The sequence below is a fragment of the Hypanus sabinus genome, chromosome 5 (genome assembly GCF_030144855.1).
Source record: "Hypanus sabinus isolate sHypSab1 chromosome 5, sHypSab1.hap1, whole genome shotgun sequence".
NCBI lineage: Eukaryota > Metazoa > Chordata > Chondrichthyes > Myliobatiformes > Dasyatidae > Hypanus > Hypanus sabinus.
Genome location: NC_082710.1, coordinates 36,024,288 through 36,047,578, shown reverse-complemented (window position 1 = coordinate 36,047,578; position 23,291 = coordinate 36,024,288). Strand labels below are relative to the sequence as shown.

At 38.0% G+C, this 23,291-nt stretch overlaps 1 protein-coding gene across 3 annotated transcripts in view; it reads right to left on the bottom strand.

The window, feature by feature from the left end:
* The window catches only part of pcsk5b (proprotein convertase subtilisin/kexin type 5b), a 319,262-nt gene that overhangs the window by 249,461 nt on the left and 46,510 nt on the right, over positions 1-23,291 (bottom strand). For all 3 annotated transcript variants that reach the window (XM_059969732.1, XM_059969734.1, XM_059969733.1), the window contains exons 3-5: positions 15,827-15,940; positions 14,888-15,031; positions 13,420-13,496 (exon numbers count right to left, since the gene is read on the bottom strand). In XM_059969732.1, coding sequence (XP_059825715.1) covers positions 13,420-13,496; positions 14,888-15,031; positions 15,827-15,940 — 335 coding nt within the window. The remainder of the gene's footprint in view (positions 1-13,419; positions 13,497-14,887; positions 15,032-15,826; positions 15,941-23,291) is intronic.

The window sequence follows — 23,291 nt, the reverse complement described above, 5'->3', positions numbered from 1 at the left end:
AGTTCTGGCCTCACTAGCACATGGCATGGGTAGCAATCCTGAGACCACAACTCTGGAGGTCCTAGCTTTTAACTTAGCACCCAACTTCCTGAACTCCTTATGTAGAACTTCTTCATTCGTTCTACCCAGGTCATTGGTATCTACATGGACCATGACCTCTGACTGTTTAACTTCCATCTTAAGAATACCGAGGACTCAATCCAAGATTTTCCAGACCTTGGAACCCAGGAGGCAACATACTATCCGAGAATCTTTCTTGCCCACAGAACCACCTGCCTGTTCCCCGACTAATGAATCCCCTATCATCACAACATGCCTCTTCTCCCACCTTCCCTTCTGAGTCACAGAACCAGACTCAGTGCAAAAGACCAGACCACTGTGACTTTCTTCTGTTGTGTGAACCCCTCACCTCTACAGTATCCAAAGTGATATATTTGGGGTTGAGGAGGATGGCAACAGGGGTACTCTGCACTGGCTCCTTAACCCCTTTCCCATTCTCGCTACCCAGCTTCCTGTGTCCTGCACCTTGGATGTAAAAACCTCTGCATGTCCTACCCAATACCCCTTCAGCCTCCAGAATGACCTGAAGTTCATCCAGTTTCAGCTCCAAATTCTTAATGCAGATTGTTAGAAGCTGCAGCTGGATGCATTTGTAGTCAATAGGGTCAATGGAGGTCTCCCTGCCTTCCCACATTGTGGAAGAGGAGGATTCCGCTATCTTGCCTGGCATCTCTACTGTCCTTGCTGAGCAGCTGTAGAGACAGGAAGGAAAAACAATACTTAACCTAGAGCTTGTCTTTCTGACTGAAGCCTTGAAGAGCAAAAGCCTCAAGATCACCACCAACTATGTCCACTCAGATAATAGGCAATGCACTTGCCCCTGCCTTCCTTAAATTAGCTCCTGCTAATCAATCTCAAACACTGATTGCATGATGGTCAAAGCTTTATTACTTGGAACCTTTCTCAAAAGTCTGTCAATTTTGAATGATGAATTCACATGAAGGTGGGAGAAAACATTTCACTTCACCAACTTCATGAGAAATAATACTTTACTAAATGCAGTCCCTTCCTCGCCTCATTTCCCTCTTAAATTCTGTTTCAGATAAGAGGACTCAAATTCAGAGATTTTCCAGTCACTTCAGAGGCCTGTGTGGGTTGCGCAAGGAACAGAGAATCACAGGATGGCTTTTAAATGTATCATTGGAAATTAAACTTCAATTAGGTACAGATTTGTGCTTTCACAGAAGGCAGTCACTCCCCGCACCCCTTCACCCCCCCGGTCTGCTCAGGCCACCGTGATTGAAGGCTAAAATGAAATGTTAATTAGGTAAACTGGACAGATGACAAGCAGCACATATTTCATTGCTATGTAAAACACTCAGCTACAAGTGTCCTTCTAATTAGTCAAGTTTTGGTACTTCTTTTAATTCTCCCTGACTATTATAAGCACAGAATGTACTGGGCCAACTGAGCCAGCCTTCCCACCTCACCAGATGTGGCCAATCTGCATTTTGAAAACCATCTAATGGTGGATTATTAAACTCACAATCGCTTCTTGGCCTTCAATACATTTGCTCTGCCAGCAATTTAATCTGGAAGAGAAAGCAGCAGGTTTCAAAGTGTTATGCCAGCAACTGCCTGGGAAGAAACACCATCATCAGTACTCCCCTTTTGCACAAAGATCTTGTATTTAACGCAGAGAATGCCTGCGCAGTGTAGAAAAGCAAGAGTTATAGTTACTCCCAGCTACAAACTGGCAGCCATGCTAATATTAGGCCTCTATGGAAACACAAGCCTTTTCCCTCTCCATAGCTGAGAGCCTACACAAAGTGCTGCAATACATCAAAGCCACATTCCTCACGCACTTTCAAGGCTTCTGCCTATGACTATGGAAGGCTTTTCTTCCCTACCTTCCTAAAATTGGAGCTCCTACAAATGAGAGACAGACAGGGAAATTGATACAAGAAACATCAGCTTCAATCATTACGGCCCTAGTCAGTCCATTCTACTGCTGGCGCCCTTCAGGTTGGTTTTGGTCACATCATCATTTTAAAGTTCCAGTGGAATCCATGAACCTGAAACTAACTGAAAAGCGGAACAAACAAGGGGGGACCTCTGGGGTCCTTGCTTCTGCCCCCATAAGAAATATCAAGTGGCGCCAAGTGTAGGAAGAGTAGAATTTCTAAATGTAGTCAGCATTCCTTTCACCATCTTATCCTTGTTGGACCTCAAAAGGATTCTGTAGGCAATTGCAAAAAAAAAGGGGGAGCATATTGCAATGTTTTGCAGCAAGCCATATAGAATATAAAAGAGCCAAATTTCAACTCTTATCTGAGATAATTTATGTTTATATCTAAACAACAAATCTGACAAGAATTCCTATGCATCTTCAGTTATCAATATGGACTCTGGCTGCTCTGTGATCCACAGAACTACCACCCCAAGCAGAATTTCTCATTAGCTTTCTTGGCCATTTGATTTTTGTATCCAGTAAAGGAAGACTTGAAATTTAACTGCCACTTTCAATAACCTAACAACCAAAACTTAACTTTTCAGTTCATTAACAGGCAAGCTAGATGTGTGAAATGTACACAATTTGATCTACTGACTTAACTAAAACTGCTTTTCCCCCATTTGAACCCTTGCCTTGAGCCGCACTTCTCTTTTAAGCAGAATTGCGCTAACAAGACTGTACACTTTGAGTAGCTTGCATCAGTCAGGTGGATTCAGAATTACTAAAACCAGTGCTCAGTGATAATATTGCCTTGAACTGTCATTTCTCCTGCAACCTCTAGTACTCGACACAACAACACCCAATTGTAAACGAGACAATACAGAACAGAAATTTTAGAATTTTGCATTAATAAATTAACATTTGCAAGCCTGGTGTCAATTAATCAAAAAAATATTTTTGCATCCTAAAATCCTACCCAGATTCTATCATTACAACAGCTGAGAGAATCAAGCTCCCAAGGAAAAGACCTGCTACTGTCTACTGTGAAAGCCTGCAAGAACATGAATATCAGGGTAGCACGTGGTGACGTATACATACTTCAATAATAAAATTACTTCGTATTTTTAAAAAAAACCACCAAGCCAAAAGAAGAAACACATTAGGATGGATAAAGTGCTGTGATTTTGAGATCCTTACAAGTCAGTCAAGGTTAACGGAAGTAATTGTAGAGAAGCAACCATGTGGCTGACGGGACAACTGCCACTGCTGAAGCAAATGGATTTCAGGGTACAAAGAAGATCAGAATCAGAAGAATGCAGAATGCTGGAGATGGGGAAGGCCAATGTCACGGTGGATTTTATCTGGATGATGAGAGTTTTAAAATCCAAGGCTTTGGCTTCTAGTCAGTCAATGTACTTGAGGACAGAAGTTGGTTCCATTAAATGTGCTTGGAAAACAAAGATAGTTCATTTACTCTCAAGCAACAGACATGCTGTATGATTGCATAGAGGTAAATGAAACAAGTAGTTTGGAAAAATAAACAGGTTAATATCAACTTTTACTCAGGTCTTGATTAGCTGTCTTGGCAGCTGCCATGTTAATTTGCACAGTCACATTTATGTAGTACGATGGGTGATTCTCAATTTAAAGAATTTCAGGTCTGATGTTGCTGTTGGGCTTAAGATTATTTTTTTTCCTCAAGCAGCCCTCATTAAAAGTAAAGAAAGGTTTTGCCTAGAGAATATGTGATTATTGTTGCCCAAGTAGAACAAGCCTTTCTTTGTTTTTAAAGTTGTCAGCAGCAACAAGTCACAAAATAAGGAATTTGCATCATTTTGTTGTTCTTGTTATGAAATTTTGACCAGTGCCAATTATAGAAAATTTGCTCAGTTCAGCAAAAGCAAATTGAAATCATCCTTTAAATACTAAGGAGTGAAGTAAATACAATCAGCACAGTACCAAGTACTGTGGAAGTGTCCAGACTATTTTGTTTATAAAAGTGTGCAATACCCACTGCTCTGTGGCAACCATCAAGCTTGGGTTCATTCCCACAGGTCAGACTTTCATCAGAAATACTAACATTCCACATGCAATATTCAGCCACCAAGTATTAACAAGTTTGGGATTCCTGGCAAATGGATACGGACACACAAGTTCTGCACTTCCTAACAAAGTACACGCTGGTAATTTCCAAAGTGCTGTCTGACATTTCTTAGAGTTATACAAGTCCAGCTGAAAAATTGTCATTAGAACCTTGCAAGTTGGCACTGCAGTTGTGCAAAGGATCCACTCCTTTGAATGAGGTGAATGAGGCAAGTGAGATTTTTTTTGTTCAAGGATCTCAAATGTTAAATTTGATATGTGGAACCATGGATTAAGTTTGGCTTTGGTGCTTATCTATCAAAACACCTGCAAGCAGGGCTAGTTCACACCCACCACAGGAAGACAAGGTAGCATACCCTTGGAAGACAATTCAGAACCAGCCATGTCCATGAACTTGATGACCAATTCAGCAACAAACCCAGCAAGTGAAGGGCAGCTCAGTATTATCAAGAAATTCTGGATAAATGCTTAATGAAAAAAATCTGAACAAAGTCCAAATCCAGGAATAGTTTAGTCAGGTAATATTCTAATAAATTATATGGAAATAGCCACATGGCAAAATTCCACCTCATCCGGTGTCAGTACAGCTGAATGGTAGCCAAAATAACTACTATTCAAATTCACATTTCAACCATTTTCTCAAATGTTCATCCAACCTATTTTGAATAGCTGTCTCCATTAATTTACAGCCTGCTAAGGCCCAGTATTTCCTACTTGCAACTCCAAAAACTAATTTCATAACATATCCTCATCACTTCAGACTCTCTACTCTGCCTCTCCACTTACAATTTCAAATGCTTTGCTCAGAACACCTTTCACCTCCTTAACTGAAATGGAATACATTCTGATGTATCCAATATTGTTACAGCAGGCTGTATTGGAATGAATTTGGATTATCCATCCATTTAATGCTTTATTAAATGTGGATCCCAAAATTGCAAGCTATATTCAAATCATGCTTAAAATAAGTTTGATGTTTGCACCTATGCATTTTGTATCACATGCCATTAAATTCTTGCAGCATCTTCCTTAATGGGCAGCAGATACTCACTGATGATTTTAAAGCCTTGTGAATTCAAAGATCCCTCCCACCAGCACAATACCTAGCTTGTCCCAATGGATATCATATATTTTTTAAATTACTTCCACAATTATGAGCCACTCATTCACAGCTGGGTCGACAGCCTTGACATTGATTGATTCACTTTGATGTCATTTCCATTTCATATTAATTACTGTGTATCAAAATTGATTATCTCTAGCTACTGTTTGTCAGAGCAAAGGATTTTCTCCTATTTACTCTCTCCAAATAATTCCAAATTTCAAAGACCTGCAGCATCTTGCAATGCCAACAATGCTATATTACAGATCTGACCAGCATAGAATGTCACCAAAGCTTAGCCACCCATATCTGGGGAATGCGACAACTCTGATCAAAGTTCATAATCAAAGCCAAATCTCTGGGTCTGAGACCATGCCATCGCTTGCTACACAAACAATAATCCAGATTATTGTTGCTATAGCAAGTAATACTTCCAAAGTCACAAGTCATGTGCAGGTAAGTAGAGTTGCACAAAGCTGCTTTGCTACCATGGAGACCATTCTAACTGGCTGCATCACCATCTGATATGGAAGGGTCACTGCACAGGGTCGGAAAAAGATGTAAACTCAGCCAGCTCTATCATGGGCACTAGCTTTCCTAGCATTAAGGACACCTTCAAAAGGCAAGGCCTCAAGAACGTGCCATCCATTATTAACTACCCCATCACCCAGGAAATGCACCCATCTCATTGTTACCATGGAGGTGGTGGTGGTACAGGCGCCTGATGACGCACACTCTATGTTTCAGGAACAGCTACTTCACCTCCACCATCAGATTTCTGAATGGACAATGAACTTTACTATATTGTTTTTGCACTACTTAATTTTATGTAAATTTCTTATTATAATTTAGTTTTTTTAAAATGCATTGCAATGCACTGCTGCTGCAAAACAAATTTCACAACATATGCACTTCACTACTTTTAATTGTTATTTTGCATTACTTAACTATTTAATAGACGTGTATGCATAATGTAACTCAAGCTTCTCCCCCCCCTTATTTATTTATCACGTGTCTCATTGTACTGCTGCCATAAAGTTAACCAGTTTCATGACATATGCTGATAATAAACCGGATTCCAATTCTTCAAACATCGATTGGACCATTGGCTTCTTCAGGCAGGTTTAGAGGAATGTATGCAGCATGCATTTGAACTAAAACATGTTTTATTTGTAGAGATAAACAATAAAGTCAAGAATCTTGCACATTATGAGCTCACTCCTAACAGAAGATAACAAACCCTAAGCTGCAATATAGGATGTCAGAACCCCTGTGGAAATCCAGCTGTCATTTTGAGTGGTGCACTCCCTGACAATGGTTCAGAAAACCTCTGAATTGCACTTGCATGTATGTACCTATGTGTTTCCTTCAGGGCACAAGTTCATTTGCCTGCATGTCCTGCAGACTCCCATATCAGTTTTAAGCAGCAATTGACTTGCATGCAAAGTTTATTACATAGCTCACAAATGGCACATACTTCACAAGTACAATAAAACAGCAATTTTATGAGTGAATAACCTACATTAAAGCAGACAGGCATTAAAGCAAATCCTAACATGTAAGCAGCTTTCCCATCGTCCCATATGAGCTTCATAGATCACTCCAGAATACTTAAATTTTTTCCACCCAAGCATAGATGGGAAGGGATGGAACACTTTAACCAAGGTCTGAAAAAGGTCAAATTTTTGCAACCTTAGGAACTTATATTTTTGAAAATGTTCTAAACTAAAAACTTCTAAACTAAAAACTAAAGAGGCTTTAGATTATAACAAATTGCAGTATAATGACCAAGAAGAGACAGAGGACCAAGTTGAGGAGGTTTAAGATTCTGTTCACCAAGAACTGAAGAATTAAGCTCTGAGATTGTGGGTAACTTGGAAAATATGGCAGATGCACCTGTCTACAGTAGCATTAGAAGTGACCATCAGGCAGTCCTTGAGGACAAAAAGTCCCGTGTTCATTTATGTTCTCTAATGGGACTGACTTAAAACAGATCCGACTGCTCAAATAGTAGAGTGAAGGATATACTACCCTAATAGGATAGAGGGTCAATCCTGGTTCTAAGGAGTGCAGAAGGTTACATCAGATACAGAACAGGGAACACACAAAAATGTAGTGCCAGCCTAGTGAAGCTGTAACACCAGGTCTATTAAGGGACAGACTATGTAATCTCACAACGACAAGTCCAGCAAATAGTGATGGACAATTATGTGGGTATTTGCACATGTTTAAAAGAAAGCCCCAAACTTAATGATGGTGGGACTTTTGCTGAAGACAATTGCTGAATCATTCATCACCAAATTCAACCAGAGACCCTGAATAAGCAGACAAAATCTTGAAAATGTTGATACAAGCAGATGCAAAGATGGAAGTGATTTCCAGATAGTGCCCGAATTCTTAACTCCTGTGCCTGCTTGTTCAAAAAGGACTGGATAAACCTTGAGTGGCTTCAGTTACTCTATTCATTTCATCAGAGAAGACCATGCAGAAGGGAAATGGTAATGATCAACTGTCATTGTGTTAAATAATTATGACACTAGAGGTGTTCACGATCATTCAGCATCTGATCACTGACAGTACAGAAGCGTGGCTCACTTAATCAGCGATCGAAGCATTGCAGTGGGACCACTGAGCAGCAAGGTTCTACACTGTTCAGATTCTTGACAATCTACTTAAATCAGCTTTCAGATGCATTCTCCAGGGAAATTGTTCCTGATATTTGCTTTGAGTAAACTATTGTTGTTGCCTCCATTCGGATAATGGAAATTTTGGACCAAAACCACCTTAAGCTTACCTGTATTTATGCCAGTAGTTTTGCTCAGCCTTTTTGAATGGGCAGGAAGTTAAAGAGCACAGCATCACCTGCCTGGCTGCTGCCAAACACAACACCGTCGGACGCCTCCATCCTCAGATGATTTATTATAATTGGAAACAACTTCAGACAGAGCTGACTAAACTGACATCATCTCTGATGTCGTGTCAAAGTAACACATCAAAAGTGTCATCAATGAAACCTTGTAAATATTTATACCAATACATTAAAACATTCACAGGTTGAAATATATATATTTTTTAAAAAGCTGATGCAATTTCTCTGCATTTTAAGCAGTGATGTTGAAAATCCTGTCATGTTATTTGCAAAATATGGGTCAGCCAAACCTGGAGGGAATTAGAAATGAGGCATCACCTGAAAATGAGCATTTGAAACATGCAAAACTGCTCATTTGATGCCCTCTGTTTACGTTCTGTAGTTTCAGTAATATCTACCCTACAAAGTTAATTAACATTATTAGTCCCATAGCTGTGAGCAGAAATGTGAAAGTCTTTGGAAAAAATAATACAGGTTATACACATTAAATTATAAGGATGTATTAAAATATCGGGTTTTGGGTTAGGAGGGATAGAGTGCAGGACAGGTCAAGATGACCCTATGCTGGTTTGCCCCTCTCTCCGACTTCATACATGTTACCAGTTAGCCCATCTCTACTCGTGACCCGAGAAGCAAAGAATAGAGTGCAATGTGAGAAAAATAAAGTCCGAGAGCACCAATTAACCTTTAAACATGTCGATCAGCTCTACCTCCAGGTAAGCACAAGAGGCCCAAAGTAATTAACCTACATTTCAGGCTCCGGTGATAGTGCATTCTACCAGAATACCAGCATCAATCATAAATAGCCAACGGGCAATACTATGCTTTCCTTTAATAGCCTCATCTTCTCAATGTGTAAATGAAGAAATTCAGAAGGTCACTTCCCATAAAGACTACCTTCAATATGTATGTTTGCATTTTAAAACTTGTATATTAAAACCACAGAGGAAAAGATATACACGTATGGTGTAATGTTCAGTAAAAGGGATCAGTGCCAGGATTACAAATCTGAATTAATTTGACTATTTCACCACGATCTCAAGTGTAACTCAATTTACATTATGTACAGCAGTGCACTTGAACTGTAGTGTAGTAAAGACCTGTGTTGATCAACTGGCTGGAGTGTTCACGGATATCTTTAACCCCTTGATTCAGCAATCAAGAGTAGGCTTCAATTATTAGTATAATTGAAGCTTAGGAAGAACGTGGTAATCTGCCTCAGTGACTATTGCTCAGTAGCACTTACATCCACTGTGATGGTGTTTTGAGAGGTCAATAATGAAACATTCTCCTGTCTGAGAAGCAATTTTGATCCACACCAATTTGCCTAGCAGAGCAACAGATGAACAGCAGATGCCATTTCATTGGCTCTTCACTCAGCCCAAGAACATCTGGACAGTGAAGATGCATACATCAGAATGCTCTTCATTAACTACAGCATAACATTCAACACGATCATCCCCTCAAAATCAATAAGCTTCAAGATCTTAGCTTCAATACCTCCTTGCGCAATTGGATGCTTAATTTTGTAACTTACAGCCAATCCAAACTGCTAAATCAGCACAGGTGCATCACAAGGCTCTGTGCTTATCCATCACTCTACTTGTGCTGCCATGAGAAAGCAGCATCCATCAAGGACTCCCACCACCTAGGCCAAGCTACCTTCTCCCTGCTGCCATTAGGAAGATGGTACAGAGCCTCAGAACCCACACCACCAGGTTCAGGAATAGTTATTACTCCTCGATCATCTTTTGTATTTGCACAGTTTGTTGTTTCTGTCCTGCAGGTGTTGTCCTTCAATGATTTTACTGTGTTTCTTGGATGTACTAAACAAATCTCAGGGTTGTATATGGTAACATACATGTACTTTAATAAATTCACTTTCAACATGGAACTGGAAAACTCACACCAAACGCTATAAACTGAAAGATGACAATTTTGAACTTAAAACCTGCTAAACCCATTCTAAATGATCATTGCTTCTTGAATTCCTGTTTACTGATAAATGTCTTTTAACATTTCAAGATTTATTCATGATCAAAGAATGTTCAAGTTACTCAAGCTTGAGATTTACTTGCTCACATTTATGCAAAACAGGCAAAATTATATTTATTTTACTCTTCCATCACCACCAGCATCACATAAAACTTGGAGAGATAAAGAAAATCAAGGCAATTGGAAACTAAAAATAAATCCATTAGTGAAAACACAGAAGAGGCAAGATTATCAACATTATAACCAGAAAGCTCCAAGTTCAGGTTTGGGAAAATCCCTAAATGTACGTACATTAGGAAGCAATCACAAGGATAGCATACATGAGATAGAGATTCAAGTGGAAGATAGAAAATGGTAAACAAATGTCCTAGTTTGTACAATTCCCTAATCAATTTTTCCTCCGATAACAAGAAATGGGCCTTCTGCATCTAAACCCATCTTCTACTGCTTTAGATCGATATATCGGATGTCAGTTAATCATGTAATTTACAATGTCAACTCCTTTTCATTCCAGAAAACCAAAGGGGCAAGAGGAAGGCAAGAGTGTGGTGCTTTCCTCTTCTGCTATGAAGTAAATCAAAAACTTGCATGATAAACATTTTGCTGTCAGACTTAACAAAGCAAATTATTTTGTTAATTTACTTCAAGCTGTGCTAGCTTAATTTTTTTCCTCAGTATATAACTAAACACCTCTGCAAATACAATTTCATAAGAGATTACAGCACCGAAGAATCTGACCCACAATGGAAGGCCAATAGAAAATCCATTACAGAGCAGCCAGCTCAAACACTATTATGTAACTGCTGGAAGATGTAGCAAATCAAAGACTGCTCCGGTTAGTTAAACACACTTAGCTTTGTTCAGGACTAAGCCAAGAATTTTTCTGGACTCTCTCTCACTCAACACCACTAGGGTCCTTCCAGTTTTATTTTATTTCCCAAAAATGAACATAACAGATTTTAACATTACACCATCCAATAGCTGACTGCTATCCAAAATAAACAATTGTAGACAGTTATGTGGTTATGAAGAATCAAATCAAACATAATTAGATTAAGCACTCAAAACCTAAAGCACTTTATATGCTTTTGATTAATAGTTAACATTATAAAGATAACAATAGATCAACACTAAATATCTGTTATGACACATGACTCCACATCTGCCGTAAGGAAAATGCTCGAACATATTAAAGCCATTGTCAGGGCATCTGGAAAAGTTCAGAAAAAATTAACCTAGTTTTGAGAAAGGAAACCAAGTTTGACTAATTTGCTGACCAGTGGATATAGTAGATTTTCATAAGGCATGTGATAAGGGCGTCAGAAAGTAAATGCTTTACTATAGGAGGAAATATTTATGTGAACACACGTGTCATGTTGTCACCAGAATGTGCAGGGACACTGTTTGCTAATGCATTTCAGTGTATGTTTCGATGTACATGTGATAAGTAAATTAATCTGAATAGATTGTTGTTTGTCTAACAAAACAACAGTAAGCAAACACATTGTGGCAAATGCAATGCTGTAAACAGGAGACCCTCTTCATCATTGCCAATGACTGCAATCAGTAAGGATATGCAGAAACAACATTACAACTATTCTCAACACTGGTGCTTGACAAGCCTGCATTCTCAGCCCTGTGCTTTACTCCCTATACACTCAGGACTTCATGGCCATATTCTTCTTGAACTATCTACAAGTTTTGCAGATAACACCACTGTAGAGGGCCTTATAGTGATGAGTCAGAGTACAGGAAGGAGATAGCAAGCATAGTTACGTGGTTATTTTTATCAGCTTAGCCTCATAAAAATAACCATTCCCTCAAAGTTAACAAAACAAAATAGATGGTCATTGACTTTAGGAAGGCAGGGGAGGGTTGCACATGCTCCTGCTCACGTCATTGGTGATGAGATTAAGGGTGCCAAGATCTTCAAGGTCCCAAGAGAAAATTGACCAAAAACCCATCCTCATCCTATTACATTGAGGCCATGGCCAAGGAGGCTCACCAGTACCTCTGTGAACTCAGGACAAATGAATTTGGCACATCTCCTTGGATACATCATAGCTTTTCTAGGCATAGAAAGCATCTTTTCCAGATGTATCACAACTTGATATGACAACTGCTCTGAAGAAACGACAAATTTGTGGACAGTGCTCAACATGTCATAGAAACAAGTCTTTTGCCCAGACTCTACACTTCTGCCACAGTGGAAGAGATAGTAAACAAAAAGGTGATACTGCACAATGCTGAGATGTATCTGAACTAGAGATCTCCATGCAAGCTCACGTGCTGGCAGAAACCTGACAGAATGGCATCTTTCGTTGTTAGGGAAATTGATTAAGTAGAGGGGTCATGCTTCAACCATATGGGACATTGATGATCCTACAGTTGGAATATCCTGTACAATATTGGTTTCTATTTTTTTTTAAAAAAAAAAGGATGTTAAGGTTTGGAAGCACTTCTGAGAAAATTTATTCAAATCGAATTGCCATTCCAGTTAAATCAACCATGAACTTATTTCTCAAGAGACTGAGTGGCATCTCCAAATGCAAAATTCCATGTTAATGATCTAACACTGCCTTTCTCAATCGACCGTGACTTCAGAAACTTAGAATCAGTTCAGCAGGTTCTGATTGTTAGCAAATCTAGTTTCCACCTAGTGATGACAGACTTGAGCCTGATGCTAAATGAATCTTCAAGTTTAACACTGGACAACAGAATGTGACACATAAATGGTAACTAATTTTCAGATACCAGATTCTCCAAACTCAATGTAAAATTAACTAAAGTTGGAGGATCAGAAGAGATTCCATATTTGATAAATATTAATTATTAAAACCGGTTTTCAGGCTAATGAAAATTCTTTTAGCAATGGAGAATTTATGAAACTTAGTTTTGAAGCTTGTGATGTGAACCAAATTATTAATATAAATTGCAATATGATACAACCAGCAATGCATATTTATTCCCCGCTTAGAGGGTAAAATGTTCTGCCTACATTATGATGGAAAGAAACCTTGGTGGGTAGAACTACACATCAGGGATTTTGGCTTGCACTGTGCATTTTATGACTACAGTTAATTTCTTAACTTGATGTTTCTGGTTGGCAAACATCGTACCCTTGGCGTGCACAGGTAGAAATCATTTTTCTCGGCTGTTACTGTTTAAATTCTGTGATCACTTCTGAATGATTCAAAAATATCTTTTTTAATATACAAATGACAGATGATTAGAGTAGAATAAATGGAAAGAAACTAACATTTCTTGAGTTATAACTGAAAAGAAAGATAAATAAAAAGACCAAAGCTAAAAATGACCAAGGCTTGTTGTCATTTTTTTAAAAACTCAATATTTGTGGAACAGTGGTGCCCCAACTGAAATAGATATTTCCCTTACTTGTTCTCATTGCTGGCATCATATCGAGGCATGGGATCCCAGTCATTTCCATTGACATCAAAGCTAGCCATTTGATCCTACGGTAAGAGAAAAATCACACAACCATATCAATAATTTAAGATACTCTCCAATTCATGCATTCTTAAAAGGTTTTCCATGCATAAATGATTTAACTTAGCCAGATAAGAAATGAAAAGAACCACGTCAATATCATCCTCTCCACTCTCCTTACGTAGTCCATTAAGCCGTGGACTATTCAGAATTATTTCAAGATCAGAACTGATGAATGGATTCAGCCCAAAATATTGTAATGTTTATTCTTCTTCATAGATGCCCCCTGACTTGCTGAGTTCCTCTACCATCTTGCGTGTGTGTTGCTCTGGATTTTGGTATCTGCAGAACATCTCTGTTTAAGAAAGACTGTTTTACGCAAGGCGAATCAAGAACACAGATAAACCACCAAAAGTTCAAATCTAGGATCAAGGGCAAGAATGCTTTTCAGAATCAAAGCTGGCAGGCTGAAGATTTAAAAAAAACAGTAAGGCAGAAATTGTTAACATTTAAGATTAAATTGCAGAAGGAAAGGAACAAAGTGGTTAAAGGGCACATCAGAACATGATGAACAAATGTAATTAAAAGTTTATATGGAGATAAATACTAGTAAATTACTTAAACTAAGCAACCAATATTTGGTTCACAGCTTCTATTTTTATCTCTACATTGCAAAGAAATTCCACTCTTTCAAAACAGTTGATAAAAGATGGAGTTTGGAACTTTTAATGACGTGTCAACATATAAAAAAAAATCAAGCCTCAGCCATGAAGAAATCTCAAGGTCAATGATGGGTGCATTTCCTTATTTAACTGTGTTCTAATGGCATTCAGTGATTTCAACGGCAATTAGCCTGAAGACGAAGGAAAAGAGAGATTATCTCATACAGATACACACAGTCCAATTCGTCTGAATTTGTTTTGTAATCATCAGAACCACTCGCTCAAGTGAGATGGGTGTAGGATTTCAAATTCCAGTTGTAGCTATGATTATGGGTTTAAATTTCCACAAAGAATTAACAATAATTCTAAACCTTTCAGGTATGCCAAATTTGGTTCAAATTTATATATTTTTTAAAAATTTTATTTTATTGAGATACAGCGTGGAATAGGCCATTTGGCCCTTCAAGCCATGCCGCCTAGCAATCCCCCAATTTAACTTGAGCTTAACCATGGGACAATTTACAACGACCAGTTAACCTTCCAATTGGTACATCTTTGGACTGTGGCAGGGAAACTGTAGAGCACCCAGAGGAAACCCATGCGAACACAGGGAGAATGCACAAGCTCCTAGTATAGCAACTCCAGTTAACAAGGTGATCCAAACCTCCCCTGTATTTTAAACTGCACAGGTTGTTTTTTTTTCCAATAATCAGAGTATTAATTTTTATTTGCGTGAAAATAAGTTAAAAACATACATAATTCTGCTGAAGGTCAGGGTGATTTCTCTCGATTCCATCATCCAGAATGGTGATCACCACATTTCGGCCCGTGTACCCTCTTCGCCATGCTCCAACTATGTTCATATTTGACTGGCAGTGGTGAGTGTCATCATTACAGTGCTAACAATGGAGAAAGCATCATCAAATGCAATAAATTTACACTCAGGAAGAAGTGCCCACTTAAAAGATATGGCAAAACATTTTTCAGTGAAAAGACCTCAGTAAAACAGAGGAATAGGCGAGGAATTAAATGCAGTAAAATTACAATACACTGCGATTTGATGGTTCAGAAATCACAAGTGCTTTTCAGTATTAATTGGTATAACACACATTCCAAAAAAAATCTCAGAGGATGTTGGAATAACAGTTACACAACACCAGGCTCAACTATGTACAAACTAGCAGATTTCACGATCATCTGATGACATGTTTTGTGGGTGTGTATGCACTTTTTGTAGCCCTAGGGGCAAACACTATCTCCAGGCCTCAGGACTCCACAGTAGTCCTGTGAAGCAAAGTGGTCCAAGAATGGTCACACTAGCAAACAAGTTTAAAACTTTGAGAATTTCTAATGAACTATGCAAAGTTTTGAAACTACATGTAAATAATATTTAATCAAATAAAAATATTAAGTAAATATTAAGCAAAGCATTAAACCTTTTTAATTGAAGTCAGAGATCTCATCCACAACTGTGACAGCAGGTTAAACATTAAACTAGGCTAATGAAAATCTAAGGCTCAGATGTGAAGTGCATCTGGCCCTACAGTTCATTTGCACTAAACCCTTGGGTTCAGTGCCAAAATGAGCAGCACAAAGGCCAAATAGTTAGGCAACTGATGTCAGAATTATACTTTGCAACACTTGGATACCAACCTGCCAACAAAAGCCAATTATTTATGCCGTTGTATACTTACTATGTACCACATGCTTGGCCATTTGGGATCATTGAAGTAAGGATACTGGGAAGCACTAGCTTTATAATCTCTCTTTACCCGCCTTTTTACCACTTGTTGTTGTATCCATTCCACCTGCCAACAGAACACATTAATAGAAGATGTTTAGGGGCAAAAACTAATTTTCCACATCAAGCAAGATTAATAATGCAATTATATAAGGGCACTGGGGGCGGCTAAGGTTGTGGGTTAAAGATTATCCAAATATTTCACCCCAGGAGCCAACTCCATCAGGGGACCAACCCTACCTACCATCAAAAACATCTTCAAGAGGCAGTACCTCAAGAAAGAAGCATCCATCATTACAATCCCTTACAATCCAGGACATATTCTCTTCTCATTTACTATCAGGAAGGAGGTACAGGAACCTGAAGACTCTCACTCTGTATTTTAGGAACTGCTTCATCCTCTGACATCAGATTTCTGAATCATCCATGACCACCAGCACCACTGTCTTTCACCCTTTAAAGCAATTTCTGTCTTTGCACTGTACTGCAGCCCCAAAACAATTTACTGGCATGTCAGTGATAATAAACCAGATTTTGATTACTGAAAGGGTTTCATTTCAGCAGATACATTGGCAAAATATGATTTAATGGCACCAAGCGGGAAAGCGTACAATTCCCCGGCAAATTATTAAAATTCACTGTTAAGCAACCTTCAATTTAAAACTGTATTAGCATCTGGAACCATGCCTCCCTAGAAAATATTTGGTTCAAACTCCATACCAAATTATATCTGGGAAACTATAATTCATAACTTTAATACGATCCCTTTAATAACGAGTAAATTTTGAAATGTCCATATTATTAGAATGAATTTCACCGTTTCTTTCAGCAAATGAATGAACTAGTGGAGGGAAGACCTTTTTTTTAAGAAAAGGTTAACTAAAAACGACCATTGTAGCAAAATGAAAACAAATCATCTTCGAATTATTAAGTATAGGGAATATTGAACAGATTTTGGAAATCCTGAGCTCTGTGCTCAGCTCCAATGAATTCCTTGTTCAAATTAAATATACTTATTTTAAAGTACAAGGCTCTTTAAATATCCATTAAAATATTTTCTTTTGGTTGATGTTAACCTCAAAAATAATAACATTTTCAGCCTCAGCCTTACTAACTGTGCCAAATGACCATAATATGAAACTTAACAATTTATCACTATTTTCTGAATATCCAAGGAACTCCCTTATAGATTTCAATGAACGTTTTTAAAAAATCTACATTTCCATGAACTATTAATGGATTCTCATTTTAAGCAACATAGTCATCTTGAGGTAGTGCATGCTTCAGTGGTCATAGCATTATTTTAAGACATATTCAGTCTTTTCTATAACACTGATGAGGCAAATGTGCATTTTATAGTTTTATTACAATAATCATAAAATGCTTGAACAACAGGCTGTTAAATTTCAACAGACTTCACATAACCCTCTCGAGGGTGAGCACTAACATTAACTGGAGCTTGGGATGGTCTTTATTGGCCTGCACTACACTACATTTCAGAAGAGCTGAAGTCAGGATATCTGCTGATTTTATAATGGATTCAATCCCTTTCATGATTCCCTTAGGCTATAAACTGGTTTCAAAAAGACTAGCTGAAACATGGTAGCTCATACTAAAAATAAATGACTTTGGCTGAATGAGTATCACAAGATCACACAGTTTGTCAACTAGAAATTTTAGCAAAAGAATATCTTAGCACTTGTTCCTTTAATGGCATCTCAATGAATATTTAGTCAATTAGGTCCTGTCACAACTATAGCAGGAATACAGGAACAGGAAGCAATCATTCAGAACCTCAGGTATTCAATTAAATTAGAGCTAACTTGCTCAACTCATCTATGTGTACTGTGCTGGTATTCCTTAATGTAATGTAACAGAAATGAAATATCTTTTTTTGTATATTTTTGCTTCTAGGGCATGGATGTCCAGTTCAGAGGACAGTTAAGAATCAGTCCCACTGTCATTGATCACTTTTTTTGGGAAGTACATTGGTGAACCAAAAATTATTTGGTTCATGTAATCTTAGCAGTCATTAAATCAGATATATTCAGATTTATATTTCAAATTTAGTTAATTGCCTGAACTGTAATTTCGAAGTTGCCAAGATGAGATTCAATTTTGAATCTCCAAATCATAGTAAAGATCTCTGGATACCAGTTCACAATTCAGTAATTTAATCATTATGCTACTTATACACATCAGTTCACGCTTTTAATTCATCTCAACGGCTTTTTTTTTACAAAAATTTGCAGGCCCGTGCTTTGGGGAAGCAAGCTGTGGAATACAAAGGTTAAAACCATGCTGAACAAGTTTTTTTATTTTGACCTCTCACCAGAATAGCCGAAATGTAAATGTTGCCAACCCCTTGTTCACGTAACTACAAAGTAGGAAGAGCTTTATTTGAGATTACTCCATGAATTTCTAACCATTGTGAAAATGTAAATGTTTTCATTCTTCAACCTTCCTTCAAGCTGGCAGGGACGAAGGCAACCTATTGCACACTGAAATCTCAGAAACAGCAGCAGCTTCAAAATTGTTTGCATTAGTGGAAGATTAAACATTAACTAGAATACCAGAGAGCTTACTGCTGCTGCTTGAAATTGTGCCTACAATTAATTCAAATGGGGGGGGGGGGGGCGCAAAATGTTAGTCCAGATTGCTCAAGATTCTACAATGGATCTCAGACCAGAGAACATCTGCACAGGGCCAAAAAAAAAATGGCTTCCATCAAGTTAAATCAAACTGCTTAGTTTTATTTAACACACCGAAACGACCTGTTGATAATGGTTCTAATTTTGAAGATTTTGTTCATCTGCAGGATGTCCCCACCAGCAACACCAAAGGGGCAGCTGAAGCATTTATGCAATCCATCCAGAAACTAGACAAGGGTATCTGCACAGTACTGAGGGAGGACAGTACAGCTTTTGTTTGTGTATAGACATGCCACTGTGGAATAGAAGCAAACACAGAGTAGCTGTCAAATCCAGTATAAATATTTACTTTAGTTTCAAGTTACAAAACAGATCAGTTAGTGTTCACCAGTTGGAAACTTTGACAGCAAATTTAATCCCATCATTTTCCACTTTGAGCAGGTGGGATTTTCCAAATAAACAATGAAAAATCTCTGTCTTAAACTGAATTGTTCCAAATGAAAAACCAATTTCACGCTTCATCCAGCTCTGCCAGATAACTGACACCAAAAGGGGAATCACAGCCATATTCAATATAATATTTAAATACACTATCATCATTTCGCTGCTCAAAGAAATTACACTCCACTGTAATTTAAAATGTTTCCGTTCTCTCCATGTCACATTTCTAAGTAGAAGCTCCGTTGATGATATTCAAAACTTAAGACTGCACAGGATTATGAACCCTTGGACAACTCACCCCAATGCTAAGTCTCACCTTAGTTGAAGTGCTTACTTGCAAAGAGAAGCTGAGATGAAGAGAGCTCAGAAATTTATTTTAAGGGGAGAAATAAAACAGGGAAAAGATGGAATTCCATGCTGTTGTGTTAATGTTTCAGTGTACCACACTGAAGGCATGAGAGATCTTGGTCTTTACTAATACACCAAATTACCTAAAAATCTGATATAGTGTATTCAGTTCTAACAACATTTGAAAATATTAGCTGGAGGTCAGTGTTCTTGAGCTAGACTAAGGAAACTGGAAGCACGAATGGGTATATGTTTGCTTACGACTGTATCCCTTCTCATCCTGCTTCACAAACACTCTCCTGAAACGGGACCTTTTTCCCTTTGGGAACTTGCATGCCGCAGTATTAATATTCTGACTGAATGAATGTATGTGCCTGCAGGTCTCTGATGTAAATATTTTAATTAATTATGTAGATGACTTCCGCCACATGCTGAATCATAGCAGGAGCTCTTAAGTTTATATAGGACTTGCATTTTGGACTTTGCAATGTGGGCCAAGTTCTGTTCTTGGTAAGTAACAGCTCATGAAGTGAAGCACAGTTCATAATCAGTATGAAGAAATTAATATACCTAACTTCATTGTAGCTGGGTTGTTTCTTTCCATCAACCAGTTACTAACCTCACCACTCCAATATATAACAGAACAGTACAGCACAGTTAAGGTCTTTTGGCCCAGTGTTGCACCAATGTTTTAACTACTCCAAGATCAATCTAGCTGTTCCCTCCCAAACAGACCTCCATTTTTCTTTCATCCACATGCCTGCTCACAAGTCTCAAATATCCCTGATGTATTTGTCTCTACCATCACCTCTGCAGCATGTTCCATACATCCACTCTTTGAAAGAAGCTACCTCTGAAATCCCAGCTTCCACTTTCCGCTTGAAATTATGCTCAATAGTATTCACCATTTCAACCCTGGGAAAAAAAATCTCTGGATATCCATTACATCTATTCTCTTATGTTGTACACCTCTATCAAGTTGCATATGAAAGATGTCAATGTCTGTCTAAAATCAATCTTAAATAAAACAATTTCACTCGATATAATCTTTGACTTTAAGCAGCTGCTCTTTTTGTTTTTTTTCCTCAACACACTTAAATATTACAACTGAATGCATTGGATTTAATGCCGATCTTGTTGAGCCTTCGGCTAGCTGTTCCATTGCATCAACATCGCAATACTCCAGAGAAACTGTAGGACAAATCTAATCTGGTCAATTTCTGCCATCTCTCTTGAAGTCTTTCCCATGAACAAGTTTAACCCACCAAAGGTCACTTTTGGTCCCATCAGGACAACTGCTTTAACAGTTCATTGATTGAAACGTGGCAAGATAAAGGAGAGTTTCTCGGCATATTTTGATAAAGGCAGCCAAGGACATCAAGGAAATCTTTAACCAATTATGGGTTCTGGCACGACAGATAAAAATTGAAGCTTATTCAGAAAACCTCCAGCAGCTAGAGTCATATTTTGTCCCATTTCGATAGGAGGCAAGTTTTAAAGAGTTTTAGTTTTCAATCATTTCAGCTAGAGGTCACATGGGTGAGTGTTTTTCTTACTGGTGTTCTTTGCCCAAATACACCCTGCTGCTTCAAAGGCTCTTTCCCACTAGAGATTGGAGCAGGGAGATTTGATAATTAAATAGCTTCACTTGCAATACATCCGAGTCAAATCAAGCCAACGTATTGCAAGAGTAACATTCAGAATGGGTACCCAGATGGGAAGCAGCACTACTGGCACAGAAGCATCAGCGACTCATGTCCAACAATGATCATGTACAAGCAACTTGCTCTGACAGCTAATACAATTCTGACTGTCAAAGAAACACCCACCTTGCAGCGATGACTGTCAGTAAAGAGCTCAACTAGACCAACAATAGCAACGACTGGAAAAGGAAGTCAAAGAGTATAGATATTTTACTCACTTTGTAACCTACTCAGTTGAATAAAAGCTTTCCAGTTACCCAAATGGGTCAGCTCCATGCTGTATTGTACAGCTCTCTACTCTTATGGTTACTGCCTACAGGAATGTTGTACATTTAATATATTAGTATTTGAATAAAATTTTAAATATATTGTTTAATTAAGCATTGCTTAAATAATTCATTACGGGTTGTATCTAAAAGTATGTGAACTGCATACGTCATCACACCATGTCATAAATGTGTGCTTCACTAAAAGTAAAAATGAAACCAAGATCCATTTCCGAGCTCCTGTATTTTTTTTTGGAATTACTTTTATGTTTTGCAGTTACAACACAACAGTGGCAACAAGTAAGATTTTTAAAAATGAACGCGAGGCAGCAACCTACCTGTTGAAGCGAGATGTCAGAATCAAAAAAAAAAGCACAACCAACATATATGGGTATTTCAATTTTTTTCTCTTTGTATCACACTTAAGAGCACCTGACTGTAATCATTATATGGAAAGGAAAGGATTTTGGAAGAATAAATTAATGTCACAGCAAAATACATTAAGTTTAAATCTGCATTGGGAGAGAAAAGTTAATTTAAGTCAATTAAGAGTAATTCTGTAGGTTCTATTAAATAGGAGCAAAGATGTCTTACAAATCATTCTTTGGAGTATTGTCAATTTCAGTCACTATCCTTTAGGAAGAATGTCGAAGCTTAGACAAGATTTATCGAAATAAATGAAGAGCTTCAATTTTATAGAGCAACTGAAAATGGTATTCTCCTTAGAAAGATTAAAAATTGTAATAGCTTTGGTAAAAGGAGAACAGAGTGAATCAGAAGTAATTTGCAAGAAACAGGACTTCTTGAAATACTGTTAAAAGTTGCTCAATTATGGAGAAAGGCCAGTGGAACTAAGTCACTCTTAAAGAAATCCAGACACCATTGGCTGAACAAACTTATTTAATGCTTTAATGTTCTACAAGTTCTGAGGAAAAATTGAGCACGCAGATACAGTATTTTATGATCAAATCAAGTGTAGGATCTGAGAGGTACTGGGTTAGCAGATCGCGAAGTACGAAACGCAGATGAAGACCTTAAGCCCTATCCTACATAAATAACCCCGGTATCCTCAACCAAAGGGAAGATTTTTTTTGAGTATAAGGTGCTGTGGAACCAGCAAGTTTGTAACTCTATAGATGATGCTCATTTGCTAAGATTTTTTTTAAACTTATTGCTCCTTACATTTTACATTAACTGAAGACTAGCTCCCATTTATGACTAGCAACAAAGAACAATAGTTGGAAATTTAACTTACTCAAACACTTTGATCTTTAGAACGGTGAGCTGCTATATTTAGAAAGCTGAGCTTCTCAAAAAAAATCCCAGCCCAGGACAGTGAATACCCATCACAGATCCTTTTCATTACAAGCTTTATTTGACCATTGCTTCAATTATGCTCAATCGTGTTAATATTATCAAAGATACAGATTAGGTATAGTGATATTTACTTTACACACACCAGCCCCCAACACCTCAAGCACATGTTTCAGTGTCTGTAAAAAGAAAAATGGGTTGCCAGCAAGCCAGGCATGAAGCCTCAGGTTTTGAGCAGCACTGCTCAAGTCACAGCTTCGTAAGTATCCGATGGACCCTCAGTTCAGCTCCTTTTAATATCGTTGATGCAACACCTGTTGGCCTGGTAGTTCATTAGCCACATTCAAAAATAACAGGTTATTCGATCAGAAGTAAATCCAAGGTTTGATTCTGTAACTCAGTTCTACTGAACTTATCCAAATCAAGAGGAGGAGGAGATGGGGTTTGGGAATTATCAAAGCCTGCGACTTTAAACTGCAGGAATGCAAGGCCCACCAGACAAACATTCATTCGACCATCAACTTGAGCCCATTTTTACAGGCACTTTGATTCAAACTGATCACAAATGCCATTAAGAGAAAGACTAAGGGAAACCTCATTTGACAGTGATTAAACATGATTGTTAAAAGCTGTATCAAGTAATATTCAAAGTCATTATTTGGCGTTGTTATTATAACACAAAATGCTAGAGGAAC